This window comes from Monodon monoceros, unplaced genomic scaffold (genome assembly GCF_005190385.1).
Source record: "Monodon monoceros isolate NGI ecotype Baffin Bay Population unplaced genomic scaffold, NGI_Narwhal_1 Super_Scaffold_16, whole genome shotgun sequence".
Classification (NCBI taxonomy): domain Eukaryota; kingdom Metazoa; phylum Chordata; class Mammalia; order Artiodactyla; family Monodontidae; genus Monodon; species Monodon monoceros.
In genome coordinates, this window is record NW_021703772.1 from 92,009,221 (window position 1) to 92,024,168 (window position 14,948).

The 14,948-nt window shown below is 39.5% G+C and overlaps 1 protein-coding gene across 2 annotated transcripts in view; it reads right to left on the reverse strand.

The window, feature by feature from the left end:
- THSD7B (thrombospondin type 1 domain containing 7B) overlaps positions 1-14,948 on the reverse strand; it is a 975,661-nt gene that overhangs the window by 475,838 nt on the left and 484,875 nt on the right. For both annotated transcript variants that reach the window (XM_029224675.1, XM_029224674.1), the window contains one exon: positions 2,248-2,445. In XM_029224675.1, coding sequence (XP_029080508.1) covers positions 2,248-2,445 — 198 coding nt within the window. The remainder of the gene's footprint in view (positions 1-2,247; positions 2,446-14,948) is intronic.

Here is a 14,948-nt window from a genome sequence, read left to right on the forward strand (position 1 = left end):
CTCTCTGAACAATGTCCTTTGGGTTTTTACGGAGGCTTCATTACGTAGGCATGATTGATTAACTCACTAGCCATTAGTGGTTGATTCGGCCTCTCGTCCCTCCCCCTCCCCCGACATCAGGGGGTAGGGTTGAAAGTTCCAACCCTCTATTCACAGTTGGTTCCTGTGCAACCAGCCCCACCTTTAGGTACTTTCCAAAAGTCATCTCATTCATATAAACCCAGTTGTGGTAGAAAGGGGCTTGATGTGAATAACAAGACACCAATTTCACCTTCATGGAAGTCATTTCAGGAACGGAGGGCCGGAGACCAAACATTATATAACAAAACCTACTCCCACTGTTCTTACTCCTCAGGAAATTCCCGTGGTTTTAGAAGCTGTGTGCCAGAACACGGACGAAATATATATTTCTAACTATAAATCAGAATCTCACACTCTGCAATACTGTAGAAGGGACAGTACACATTGTGAAAGAAGTTCCTGGCCCTGTGGCCATAGTATGACAGCCTTGTAAAGTCTCCAGTTCCTGCTATGGGATGACAAATCCTTACAGTCATTTGTCATCGGGTCTCAACCCAACAAATGATTATGTTTCCACAGCTGGAGGTTGGGAAGACGAACTAGTATGGTTATTCTAATCCTCATTATTATTTTCATTCATTTCATTTTTTAAAAGAATGCTCTTTGCACAAATCCCCCAGGACAGAGAACGGTAATAAATGTGCATTACAACTAAATAAGCTCATAGCTTATTTTGAATGGTTATGTGCCAGACACTTCACTAATCACTTTTATGTAAGTAATTTAATTCTCACAAGCTGAGGGTGAGAGGTAGGTTTTATTATCCCCACTTTACAGCTGAAGGAAAGGATGCCTCCACAGTTAAATAATTTTCCTGATATTATCTAGCAGAAGAGTAGCAGACTGGAAATTCCAACCTGTCTGACACTAGAGCCCAGGTTTTAAACATCTATACTACTTTTCTTGAATTCAAAAAGTGATCTTATGGGCTGCTGGTAATAAATTTCACACATGTCACCGCAATTCAAAAATTATTCAGTAATATTAGAAGCCACTGTGTTAACTATTTTAGTCAAAAAGGACTGTAGCTAATATAATCTGGTGTGGCCCTACTTCATTAAACAACTACCTGGCTTCATAAGGTAATCAATTACATCACCTGATAAAATGTATATTTGTCTAAGTAAGGTAATGATTTAAAAAAATGAAGGAACAATGGATGGAGGGAGAGAGGGAGGGATAAAAAGAAGAGGGAAGAAGGAAAGAAAGAAGGAAGTGATGGGGGGTGGGGAAGGAGAGAGACGTGGTGGGGAGAGAGAGAAAGAAGGGGAGAGAGGAAGGAAGGGAACAGGAAATTCATTGCTGAATGTCAACCCTGTGTGGATGCTAATATCCATTCTGAATCCACTTGGAAATTTCCTTCTGTTCTATAGATTTCTTTACTCCATAAGTCAAAACATTTCACTCCACACGCCAAGAGCATTATAAATTATGACTTCTCATGGCAGAACTCATTAATAGACATACTCGATACTCTTCCAAAAGACCGAATTTTTTTAACTCTATTTAAATGTCACTTTTCTCATCTCCATGTGACTTACCTATTTTCTAAATCACCCTTCATTTCACACAACCAGGAGCTTGGTGATGAAGGAAAGACACCACTGTTAATAGTTTTGTAAATCTTGACAACTTATATTTTAAAATGGTTCTTTAGAAACGTAAGCATTATGTCTAGAACTGATTCTAATCTAATGTTATATAATTGAAAAGATACGGCTTAGTACATTTTTTTTTTCTTTTTAACTCGGAGGGAGCTGCAGCCCTGGAATCTTTACCAGGCAGTATTTGTTAATAATATATAAAAGCATATTACATATCAACATCAATAAAGGCAAATCAAACTTGTTTTGTACTGATAAGTTGAAGACTCTCCAGGAAATTTCTGTGTTCTGTTTGCCTTAATGAATTAAAAACTCCAGAGAACGCTCTGGGTTCACTGTATTACATTTAGATATAATCAGACAGTGTTCTTTTGTCATGGAGTACTTGGCCCTGTATTAAGTCAAAGAAGCTTACTCTGCAGCAATAGGTCACTTGACTTAAACGTGAGTATTCAAGAATAGGAAAGACTGTGTTTCTCTCCCTGGGGAAGATGGCCTGAGAGTGGTGACGTGTTATTTGTCAGGTATTACTTAAAAATCCTCGTGTTCCTTTGAGTCATACCTTGCTCATTCTGGCAGACAGCCTTCAGGATGCGATGTCCGGGGCCACACTTGCCATGATCAGGGATACAGATCCCTTCAGATGTCAGCCACTGATAACACACCGGATCCTCACAAGGAACAGATTCCACCAAGTGAGGGCAGTGCCCTGCAGGCCCTGTGGACTCCATGAGGACGTGGCGCTGTCTCATTCTAAATCCTAAAATGAGAAAGAATAAAAGGTTCATGGGATTCCATCCTGATCCAGCAAAGGAAAAGAAGCAGCAGCTAGGAAACAGATGAAACTTTTATTTGTGTACCTACAGCTAACTCTAAAGCATGTATTATTTTTATGTGTTTTATTTTATGGGAAATGGGGAGATGAGAAGAGGAAAGGAAAGACAAAAGGGAAAAGAACTGGAACAGAAAATCTGTCTTCTAAGAGTTTACAACTTAGGAGTTAGAGCGGCCAGGCATAATCAAATGGAGTAATAAACAGCATATGTCCAATGGTATCAGTAAATCAGAACAAATAAATGAAGACTCACAGAAACAGCCTAAACGTAGATAAATCCCCATTTTCTTTTTGTTGTTGTTTTTGACATTCTTGTTACTCTGTATTAAGCTGAAATACATCTATGCTTTGACATATCCCAGGTCACTGTTTCAGGCCCTGAGATCTCCCTATATCACTCTCCTGAGATTTCCAGGTCAGCCTGCCCTGTGAAGATAGGACATCTTTGGGCTGCACTCCCCACCCTGGCTAGACATGGGTCCCTAGATAATTACTCAGTTTTTAAAAATGTACTGTGGGACTAGGCCCAAAGTTATACCATAATAAGGACGTGAATGGGTCTTACATGCTACAACCCTACAGTCACAAACTCAGTATCACAGGAGTCAAGCAGGTACAAATTGAGGGATATGGGTCGACCACAAGACTGTAGGGAGTGGTGCGGTCTGTGGTGAAACGGAAGATGTGTGCTTGTTTTAAAGTGTTTGACTATTATTCAGTTTCCACTGACTGTTACCACAAGGAAATATGAACCCTATGTTGTCAAGTCTTCCAATTTTGACTAAGAAGCCAGAAATGCAAGTTATGTTTGTTTTTTATATGACATCTCTCTATTTTTAAATGATGGGAATTAATTTACATTTTAAAAAGCCACGTAAGCTTTAAAAAGCCACTGAGAACGAGATGCAACCCTTTTGTTTGTGAGTTTTCCATCTCTGGCCCTCAGGACATATCACTTCTAAAAACTAGGCCTACCTTCCACGGATCTCATATCTTACCGTCCATCCTTTATTTATTTTTTTAAAAGAAGATGTTGTGGGTAGGAGTTTATTAATTAATTAATTAATTTTTGCTGTGTTGCATCTTCGTCTCTGTGCGAGGGCTTTCTCTAGTTGTGGCAAGTGGGGGCCACTCTTCATTGCGGTGCGTGGGCCTCTCACTATGGCGGCCTCTCTTGTTGCAGAGCACAGGCTCCAGACACGCAGGCTCAGTAATTGTGGCTCACGGGCTTAGTCACTCCGCAACATGTGGGATCCTCCCAGACCAGGGCCCGAACCCGTGTCCCCTGCATTAGCAGGCAGATTCTCAACCACTGCGCCACCAGGGAAGCCCCCGTCCATCCTTTAATTCTCCAAATTCAGTCAACGGATTTAATTCCTTTTTTTTTTTTTTAAACGAAACCAATCTTATTACATAATAGCATCTTAAGAAATGACCATTTATTCCTTGGGACAGGTAAAAATAAATAAATAAATAAGAGACTTTTAGGAAGATAGCATGAGAACGCTGAATTCACAGCAGAAGACTGTGGTACCCCACCACTCTTCTCACAAGAGGAGGGGAGAGAGATAAGTTTGGGAGCATGAGAGGTAACAAAGCCAGGTGTACCCCTCTCAGTTTGCCAGGGCCATGCCTATTTCCTCACAAATAGTAGTGAGACAAAAAGAATACAAGGCTCAAGGTGTAGTTGGCAAAAGATTGGCTCCTCTTAAGTAGCCAAGAAGGATGGAACAAATGGACACTTGGTTTTAGGCCACAAGATGGAGCCGAGCTCCCTTAGAATATTGCAGGGCTGGGCAAGTATTTTAGATACAAAGTTGTAAGGGCTTTATCGTTTTTTTTCTTTTTGGTTCAGGGTTAACCCATGAGCTCCTTTTAAAAGACAGACTCTTACTTTATGGATTGACCACCTGTGGGCAGGCATCATTTGGCCAGTCAGAGAACATATCCTCATGGCATTGAAAATATTAAGGTCAGAAGCAATTAAAACAATAGATGGCTTCTGCTGCGCTTCATACCTCCAAGTTTATGTCATTAATTAGCCAAAATAAAACCTGCAGGAAAATTCAGCTCCTTTCCCGGGCCACCTCGAGAAGAGCGGCGGGAAACACACAGAGCTCTAAACTACACTCGACGGCCATCAAACTACAATGACCTCTGAGGCCTCATTGCCACACAGCATGGATGACCCCTGAGCCCTCATTGCCACACAACTTGGATGACCTCTATTCTTACATGTAATGTCCATATGCTGCTTATTTATTGTCTTATGCTTGTGCTTGTTTAGTTTATATCTTTGAGCAAGACACGGCATGGGTCTCCATGATTTACAATGTTTGACAACCGGCCCAGAAACTTAGCAGTCTTTACGGAGGGACGCTGAGTGTCCTATTACTTAGAGCTTAACACCAGTGAGGGGCAGGTGCAGTTTTCCTCTATAAATCAAGTTGCATCTATCTCGCCATAAATCTGTAGATTACATCTCCTCAGTCAATAAATTCTTGCAGTCACTCATTTGTGCTGCCCTTGTCCTGACTCTAACTAGGATCACATCAAAGCACAAGCTCAGCATAAACAAAAACCTTGGATTCTCTTGTTAGCACTTAACTTTAATCACACACTGGTGTTCATGGCTGCAGTAGACATCAGGCTTCCTCTGGGTACTTCTGTTCTGAGAGATACGCAACCGCCAAGTTCACAGTGGCTGGGCCCAGCCAACCACTTACCTTCATTCACTGAATTCTGTACCAATCAGATAGTACCATTCAGTAAACAGTAACTGCCATATGTAGATCGCTATAATACACTGTGGGAAGCCACAGGAGGAACAGAAAACATAAATCTATTCTCCACAGAGCACAGTCCAACAAGTCAAAAAGCACATATATTAACTAAGCATCCACCCTATACCAAGACTGTGATAGCCACTTTACTTCTATTACCCCAAATTAATAAACCCCCTAAACAATTTCATAAGTTACTATTCTCATTTCACATACGTGAAAACTAAGACTAGATGATAACTGATTACTTCTCCTAAGGCACATAACTGATTAAATGGATATGTATGAGGGATAAGTTAGGAGGTTGGTATTGACATGTACACACTACTATATATAAAATAGATAACCAACAAGGACCTACTGTATAGAACAGGGAACTATACTCAATATTTTGTAATACCTATAAGGGAACAGAATCTGAAGAATATACACATATATATGCATATATGTACATATGTATACATATATGCATACATACACATGCATATATATAACTGCATATATACATATATACGTATAACTGTGCTGTACACCTGAAACGAAGTAAGGTAAATCAACTATACTTCAATTACAAAAATGGATATGTATGAAATTCAGCTGAGGTCTTCCTGAGTTGTTACCTCTTCACAAGAAAGAATTCAATTCAGCTCTTGTGTATGACGTGTTCTAGCCCCACTTAGAACAGTGAATCTGACAGGTACAATGGACCATTTCCTTAAAATAAAGCTGTGCAGATTACATATCAGAACTTTAGATACTGAGTAGCAAGAAGGAGTTCTAATAATCGCTTCCTGGCCACAGATTCAGTTCATCTTTAGTGAAACTATATTTGCACGGTTTTTCTCTATGAACCCAAGGATTTAGTATATATTCTACTATTTTAGTGCATATGCTACTGAGGATAATTAAAAAAGAATGATTTGTGGGTTGGGGAAAGAAAAGTAAAGAAGTGCCAGTGGCAGAAGAGAGGTCAATGTTTTTTAATTGAAGCCATAGAAAACTTAAAGGAGGCTCAGGAGGGTCAATCCAGGTCTAAGGACCTACATCTTCACATGCTAGTGGCTCAAAAGTGTCCATGTGAACTTCTACAAAGCCACCAATGTCAACACTTGTCTCTACACTAACTCTGTTGGGACAGGCTTGAAGAAACATCCAGCAGGTTGACCAAGGATAACAGAAGCTTATTCTCTCTTAGAGCATTCCAGTTGCCTCTCACCTCTGCAGCCTTGGACACTGGTTAACAACTCTGAGTCAAAGAACCTGAGCAGGGCTTCCCTGGTGGCCCAGTGGTTGAGAGTCCGCCTGCCGATGCAGGGGACACGGGTTCGTGCCCCGGTCCGGGAAGATCCCACATGCCGCTGAGCAGCTGGGCCCGTGAGCCATGGCCGCTGAGCCTGCGCATCCGGAGCCTGTGCTCCGCAACGGGAGAGGCCACAACAGTGATGAGAGGCCCGCGTACCGCAAAAAAAAACAACACACACACACATACAAAAGAGCTGTCTTACATATGATCTGTGACAAAGCAAAATTATTTCATAGACTTCTCATTAATGGTGGATCTTTCTAGCAGGCATAGATGAAAATGGAAATTTTCCCCATTCTTGTTATATAAGATCTAAAACACGTCAGCATTTTCCTACTTTAGTGTGTCATCTAAATTGATTTCTTTCAGAGCACAAAAGACTATGTTCATAGATAGTCATGGCTTCTCAGTTTCACAATGTCTTTTCCTATGGGGATTTTTAGACCTTTAGGTGCTATAATGGGGGTAGGGGTAAGGGATACTATACTGAGGGAGGGTAGGATTCCCTGAAGTCCTAACACACAAGCAGTTACCTATTGTAACGCCATATCGGGAAGCCTCCATCAAATTTCTCTTAAGAACAACTTCTGTAGGCAAGGTTGCCTTTCTAGAATATATCTGAAAAGGGACAAGGATGTCATATAAATATATGTCTATGTATCAAAAAGAATTTTTAGAAATGCACTATACCTATGGGTAGAGTTCGTCCATCAGCAAGTTTTTCAGGGTATTTCTCTTTCATATATCTCTAATTATAACCCTCTGGGAGAGTACCAAAGATAAAGCAATGAATGATAAAACCTGATCCAATTTAAATTCCTCTGAAAGGTGTCCTAGCTTCACTTGACAAGTACCGACCTGCCGAACACCCATCCCCTTGTCTGCCTGTCACAGACCTGACGGAAGGAGCAAAGGCTGTGTACAACGGCGGATTTCCTAATGTACTTTGAACGGCTGACGGCCACAAACCTCAGATGATTCCTGATGGAAGGGTGTCTGCCTAAAAATAACAGCCACATGGAAGATAATTTCTATAGTAACTAATTTCTTCTATTAGATAATAAAACATTTCATGCTTTCCCGTCCTCTTCTACTGTATTTTTAAAAATGTGAACAAAAGGGACCACACCAAAGCAATAGTATGTGACTGGGAAAAAGACGAGTGAGGAGAAAAAGTCATCACCTCCAACTTTACACATTTATTTCTTGACATGGTGGTTTGCTTGTTTTTCCTCCTCAAATCCTCCACCATCCATATAGAAAGAGGAGTATAAAGTATCCAGGAAAATATGACTATCCTAGATTTCTGCTAGGAGGTTCACTGCATTTCTTTAGGGTAGGCAATTCAAATATGAAACTAAACAGTTCAGTTATATCCCAGAGTTGTGTGATGTTTAATGCATTAACCAGTGTACTCCAGCCTCCGTGGAATTCTCAACTGCATTTAGTTTGTGACAGTCAGAGACTCTGGCAGAACCCACGGTAGGACCATGGGACAGACCTAGATTGAGAGGATCCTGGAACTCATGCTCACGAGTCAATGGAAATAACAAGATGATTTAGCCTCACCCTAACATGCTTGGACTCCTTGTCGGTACAGAAGCCTTTCCCTGGAGGGAGGACTCTATTTTTTATTCTTCCCAAGAGGGATGACAGGCAGGTGGTCCTGGCAGGTTTTAGTAAGACCTTACAAATAAAAATTCTCTCTACTCTAGGGAGACATATATAAAACTACAAACTCCCAGAACTGAATAACAATCACTGCAGCTTATACTCTCTCCCGCCTGTGATTACTTAGTTCCTAGGGCAGGTCACTTAGCCTCAGCAATTCTCACCAATCCCAACATGCCCCTAAACTCTGCAGGTGGCTGGTAAAACTACCACCTTCAGATAAAGAAGTTGTACTGTCTCTACCCTTTCCTTCAAGCCCCAAAGGCTAAGCCTTTCTTTGAAAAATTTATTGTTGAAGGCAAAAAACACACATCCCAGATACCTGGTGCTCTCCAGCTGTTCTTGGAATACCCTCCCCTTCTCATATAACTGCAATCTACTTTTGCTCTCTCTCCAAAGATGATGCACTGGAGCTAAGGTGAATCCCATGCCTCACGCCATATCTCCTACATCAGGCTCAGTGATTCGCTCTCATGGATAATGGTTCCCACTGGCCTCTGGGCAGAGGGCTTCTCTGCTAACCTCAGTGTTGGACTTGTGCCTTGATCCAAACTTCTTTAGACTTACGGAGGAAATCATTAAGGAAGCCAGTGTTAGAAGGAACAGCGGACTGAGAAGACAGGAACTCAAGTTCTTAGTGCTGGCCTGGCCATTATTAAATCACTGTGGGATTTAGGATAATTTCTTTACTTCTCCATACTTTAGTTTTGACATTTTAGGAAGTGTTGGATCCTTGCTGAAACTAAATGCTGATACAAAGTTGGGCAGTATATTAGTTCCCTTGGGTGACCAAAACAAAGTACCACAAACTGAGTAACGTAAAACAACAGAAATCTGCCTCGTAATTCTGGAGGCTAGAAGCCCCAGATCAAGGTGTCAGTAGAGCCATGCTCCCTCTGAATGCTCTAGGGAAGGACTGTTTTCATGCCTCTCTCCTAGCTTCTAGTAGTTATTGGCCTATAGAAGCCTCACTCTATTAATGTCTGCCTCTGTCTTCACATGGCCTTCTCCTTGTCTTCTGTGTCTTTGTATCTTCATAAGGCACTCTCCTCTGTGTGTAGCTCTGTGTGCAGATTTTCCTCTTTGTATAAGGATATCAGTCATTAGAATAGGGCCTAGCCCAATCCAATACGACCTCGTCTCAACCTGATTACATTCGCAATAACCCTATTTCCAAATAAGGGCATATTCACATGTCCAAGGGGTTGGTATTGAACATATCTTTTTGGAGGACACAATTTAACCCACAACAGGTGAAGTCTAATGAACGATGCACCAGGGTGCCTTTGTCAGAGCTGACTTATGCAAGAGGGGGAGAGAAGCCAATGATGAAGTAGTTTGGCATAAAAGCATCTTGGGAAAATGGGTTGAATGAAAGGGTCAGAATGTTGTGAGTTTCCCAGATGAGTTCCATGGACCTTTTCTGAGTTACGTGGAAGAGGAAGACAGAAATAAAAGTTGAAAGTGCAGTTTTTCACAAAGGGTTTTGTGAAAAGTTGGCTCAAGTAACCAAAACTGCAACACAGGATTGGGAAAAAGGAGCATTTTCTGAATTGTTACAGAGACTCTATGGGCCAGAACAAAGGGGGACAAAGCATTTAATAAACATCTATTACGTTTGACCCCTGCATTGCTTCTATCTTCTTGCAGGATCAGGACCTCGTATTTCCTTAAGGGAGTTGCTCCTGCCCCACTCTCAGCTTGTGAGGCTTGGATGGGGTTGTCCCTCCAGTGGTGGCCACATGCCTAGGACCTGGCTGGTTCAGCTCCACATCCCACAATCAGAGCGTTTGGGTCAGAGAGGAACACATGACACAAAGCAGCCAGTGAGAGTCAATTCCAGGACTCTTCCTGAAATTATTAAGGAAGACACTTCTTGCTACTTTATTTACCATCGAAAATAAAAATTACCTTATATGTGTATGCGTGGTGAGAACTTTTAAGATTTAATCTCTTAGCAGCTTTTAAGTATAAATACAGTATTGTTAACCATGCTATACATTGGATGCTGTACATTAGATCCTAAGAGCTTATTCATCTTGCAACTGGAAGCTTGTACACTTTGATCAACATCTCCCCATTTTTCCCACCACCTAGCCCCTGGGGACCACCATTCTACTCTCTATGACTATGAGTTTGGGTTTTTTAGAATCTACATAAAAGTGAGATTATACAGTATTTGTCTCTCTCTGTCTGACTTATTCCACTTTGTATAATGTCCTCAAGCTTCCTCAATATTGTCACAAATGGTAGGATTTCCTTCTATTTTTATGGCCAAAAAATATTCATATATATATATATATATATATATATATACTTTGTATATATATGATATAAATATATATATATATGTGAGATATATACATATATATATGTGTATAACATTTTCTTTACCCATTAATCTGTCTTTGGGCATTTTATCTGGTTCCATATGTTGACTATTGTGAGTAATGTGTCAATGAACACAAGGGTACAGAGAGAGAAAAATACTAAAAGTCCTTACCACAAAAAAAAGGTAACTCTGTGAGGTGACGGATATGTTAACTAACCTCACTGCAGTAATCATATATATATATATGATTATATATCAAATCATCATATATATATATATATCAAATCATCATGTTGTGTACCTTAAAATTACACAATGTTATATGTCAGTTATATCTCAATAAAGATGATAAAAATTAACCATAAAAATAAGATATCATCCTTTATAAGATGTTAAGTTGATTTTATTACAATGCTCTAGAGAAAAAAAAACCTCCACATAAAATGTGCTTACTGATTTTGTGACACAATTAGATCTAGAAAACAAAACGTGTGAAAAGAATGGATCTAAGAATCAAGGAAACAAAATTTTTATCTTTATTCTCTAATTTGTGATCTGCAGACCATGTTGATGTTAACTGACCTCTGAAAGTTTCTATGAAATTGAGAGATTTTTACAATCTGCCCCAGTAAAATCATAAATGGATTTTACAAATTGAGCTTAGATAATTAGGATGATATAGGGCTGTCTAACTTTTTGTTTTGTTTTAAATCAAACATCAACTGCATAAAATAAGGTTCGAATGTAATATTGCCTCTTAAGCAATAAAAGACAATTATTTATATCACTGAAGGGATTTAGAACAACATCTAATACTTGAATTTTTGTTAACAAATTCTAAGAAATAGATGTTTCAAATCAGAGTGCCTCAAATAGTTACAGAATTTTGTTGTTGCCTTGTTATACATCTGTCAAGGACACCAATAATCACTAAAAGGCATACGTTAACCAAAACTAAATCTACCAACAAGAAGGATATACAATAAAAGTTTAGTGGTTGAAAAAAAGAAAAGAAAGAAAATTAATGCCTGGTCTTTGCTCCATGGAGAGGACCTGCCTTAAACTGAACCTAATAAAGGGAAAAGTAGAAGCAAGAGATGGAGAAATAGATTATAAATAGAAGGAGAAAAGAACAGAAGATTGTAGAAACAGAAGATTATAAAGAGGAAGATAAAGAATGAAACTGTGCTCTGTTGACCTCTTGATACTTTGGGATGCCACCCTATGTCCCCTTCTATTTTCAGCTAGATGAGCTAATAAGTTCCCTTATTTTGGCTTATACCAGTTGGAATTGGGCTTCTGTCACTTATAACCAAAAGTGTCCCAATGAATATAGGGTCCACTTGGCCTGGTGTGGGTTCTCCAGCTTTGAAAGCAAAGGAAGGCAACACTCAATGCAGTAACTTTGTGCCAGCAGGGACAGCCATGGCCACAGTGGCTGCGGGAGCGTAAGTCCCGCCTCAAATGATGTTCTAGACAGAGACCTTAAAACAGAGACACACACATCAAACATAAGAGGACTGGTGCTAATAACAGGTAAGTCACCCTGGGGAGCCTCACATACAACTACAAGAGACTTGCATAGTCCAGTTATACACGTGTGGACCACAAGACAACAAATCGTGAGTGTTAGAATTAATGGGAAATTATTTGTACCTATAAGCTAAAGAGGCTTGGGGGGGCATTCTGCTTACATGTCTAATACAGGAGTAGCATGAGCTTTCCAATAGACCCCCATATTCTATTGAGATTCAGATTTCTATTGTTTGACAAAAGACTTAAATTTAGTCTTTCTGTCCTAGATGCAATACACATACTCCTCTTCTACCTTAGAACAAAAGAGACAGAATAAAGAGAAAAGCCAAGGGACATGGGTGTGTGAACCTGGGCGTGCCCATGTGTGGCTGTGAGCCCTCTGGGGAGTGCTGAAATGTGAGTTTTCAAATGGAGGTAGAATTAAGCTGAGAGCATCAGTATCGTAGCATCAAGCACTTGGCCATGTGCTCTTCTTTTCCGTGGGAAAACTGGAAGGATTAGTGCTTAGCAAACACAACCTAACTTGTGGAATGTTCTTGGATCTCATTTCTCTAAGTAAAATGAATATTTCCTTTTAGCACTGCCATTAAGGAACACAGTATCAAGAAAAACTGAAGGATCAAAAAAAAACAAAAACAAAAAAAACTGAAGGATCAATAAAAGAGAAGTCAAGATGCCACTAAAAATGTACATGTGAAGATGCAGATGTGTATATAACAGCAAACCAAAGAAAACAGGACTGCACAGACCTATAAATTTTTTTTTAACATCTTTTCTGGAGTGTGTATATATATATATATATATATTTTTTTTTTTTTTTCACTACAGTGCCCATCAAGGGCTTCTTTTCTTTTCTTTTTTTTAAAAATGTTTTTTTTTGATTATTTAAATTTCTTTATTTTATCCATTGTATCTGTCTCTTGGCCACTGAAGAGTTTTGTGGGGTTTTTTTAAACATCTTTATTGGAGTATAATTGCTTTACAATGTTGTGTTAGTTTCTGTGGTATAACAAAGTGAATCAGCTATACATATACCTATATCCCCACATCTCCCTCCCACCATCCCTAACCCACCCCACTAAGTGTAAACAAAGCACCAAGCTGATCTCCCTGTGCTATGTGGCTGCTTCCCACTAGCTATTTATTTTACATTTGGTAGTGTATATATGTCAATGCCACTCTCTCACTTCATCCCAGCTTACCCTTCCCCCTCCTCATGTCCTCAAGTCCATTCTCTACTTCTGCTTCTTTATTCCTGTCCTGAACCCCGTAGGTGCTTCAGAACCTTATATATATTTTTTAGATTCCATATATATGTGTTAGCATACGGTATTTGTTTTTCTCTTTCTGACTTACTTCACTCTGTATGACAGACTCTAGGTCCATCCACCTCACTAAAAATAACTCAATTTGTTTCTTTTTATGGCTGAGTAATATTCCATTGTATATATGTGCCACATCTTCTTTATCCATTCATCTGTTGATGAAAACTTAGGTTGCTTCCATGTCTTGGCTATTGTAAATACAGCTGCAGTGAACATTGTGGTACATGACTCTTTTTGAATTATGGTTTCCTCAGGGTATATGCCCAGTAGTGGGATTGTTGGGTAGTATGGTAGTTGTATTTTTAGTTTTTTAAGGAACCTCCATACTGTCCTCCATAGTGGCTGTATCAATTTACATTCCCACCAAGAGTGCAAGAGGGTTCCCTTTTCTCCACACCCATTTATTGTTTGTAGATTTTTTGATGATGGCCATTCTGACTGGTGTGAGGTGATACCTCACTGTAGATCTGATTTGCATTTCTCTAATGATTAATGATGTTGAGCATCCTTTCATGTGTTTGTTGGCAATCTATATATCTTCTTTGGAGAAATGTCTATTTAGGTCTTCTGCCAATTTTTGGATTGGGTTGTTTCTTATTTTGATATTGAGCTCCATGATCTGCTTGTATATTTTGGAGATTAATCCTTTGTCAGTTGCTTCGTTTGCAAATATTTTCTCCCATTCTTAGGGTTGTCTTTTCATCTTGTTTATGGTTTCCCTTGCTGTGCAAAAGCTTTTAAGTTTCATTAGGTCCCATTTGTTTATTTTTGCTTTTATTTCCATTTCACTAGGAGGTGGGTCAAAAAGGATCTTGCTGTAATTTATGTCATAGAGTGTTCTGCCTATGTTTTCCTCTAAGAGTTTTATAATGTCTGGCCCTACATTTAGATCTTTAATGCATTTTGAGGGTTTTTTTTGTGTATGGTGTTAGGGAGTGTTCTAACTTTATTCTTTTACATGTAGCTGTCCAGTTTTCCCAGCACCACTTATTGAAGAGGCTTTTTCTCCCTTGTATATTCTTTCCTCCTTTATCAAGGGTAAGGTGACCTTATGTGTGTGGGTTTATCTCTGGGCTTTCTATCCTGTTCCATTGATCTATATTTCTGTTTTTGTGCCACTACCATACTGTCTTGATTACTATAGCTTGGTAGTATGGTCTGAAGTCAGGGAGCCTGATTCCTCCAGCTCCGTTTTTCTTTCTCAAGATTGCTTTGGTTATTCGGGGTCTTTTGTGTTTCCATACAAATTGTGAAATGTTTTGTTCTATTTCTGTGAAAAATGCCAGTAGTAGTTTGATAGGGATTGCACTGAATCTGTAGATTGCTTTGGGTAGTATAAGTAATTTCAAAATGTTGATTCTTCCAATCTAAGAACATGGTATATATCTCCATATGTTTGTATCACCTTTAATTTCTTTCATCAGTGTCTCACAGTTTTCTGCATACAGGTCTTTTGTTTCCTTAGGTAGGTTTATTCC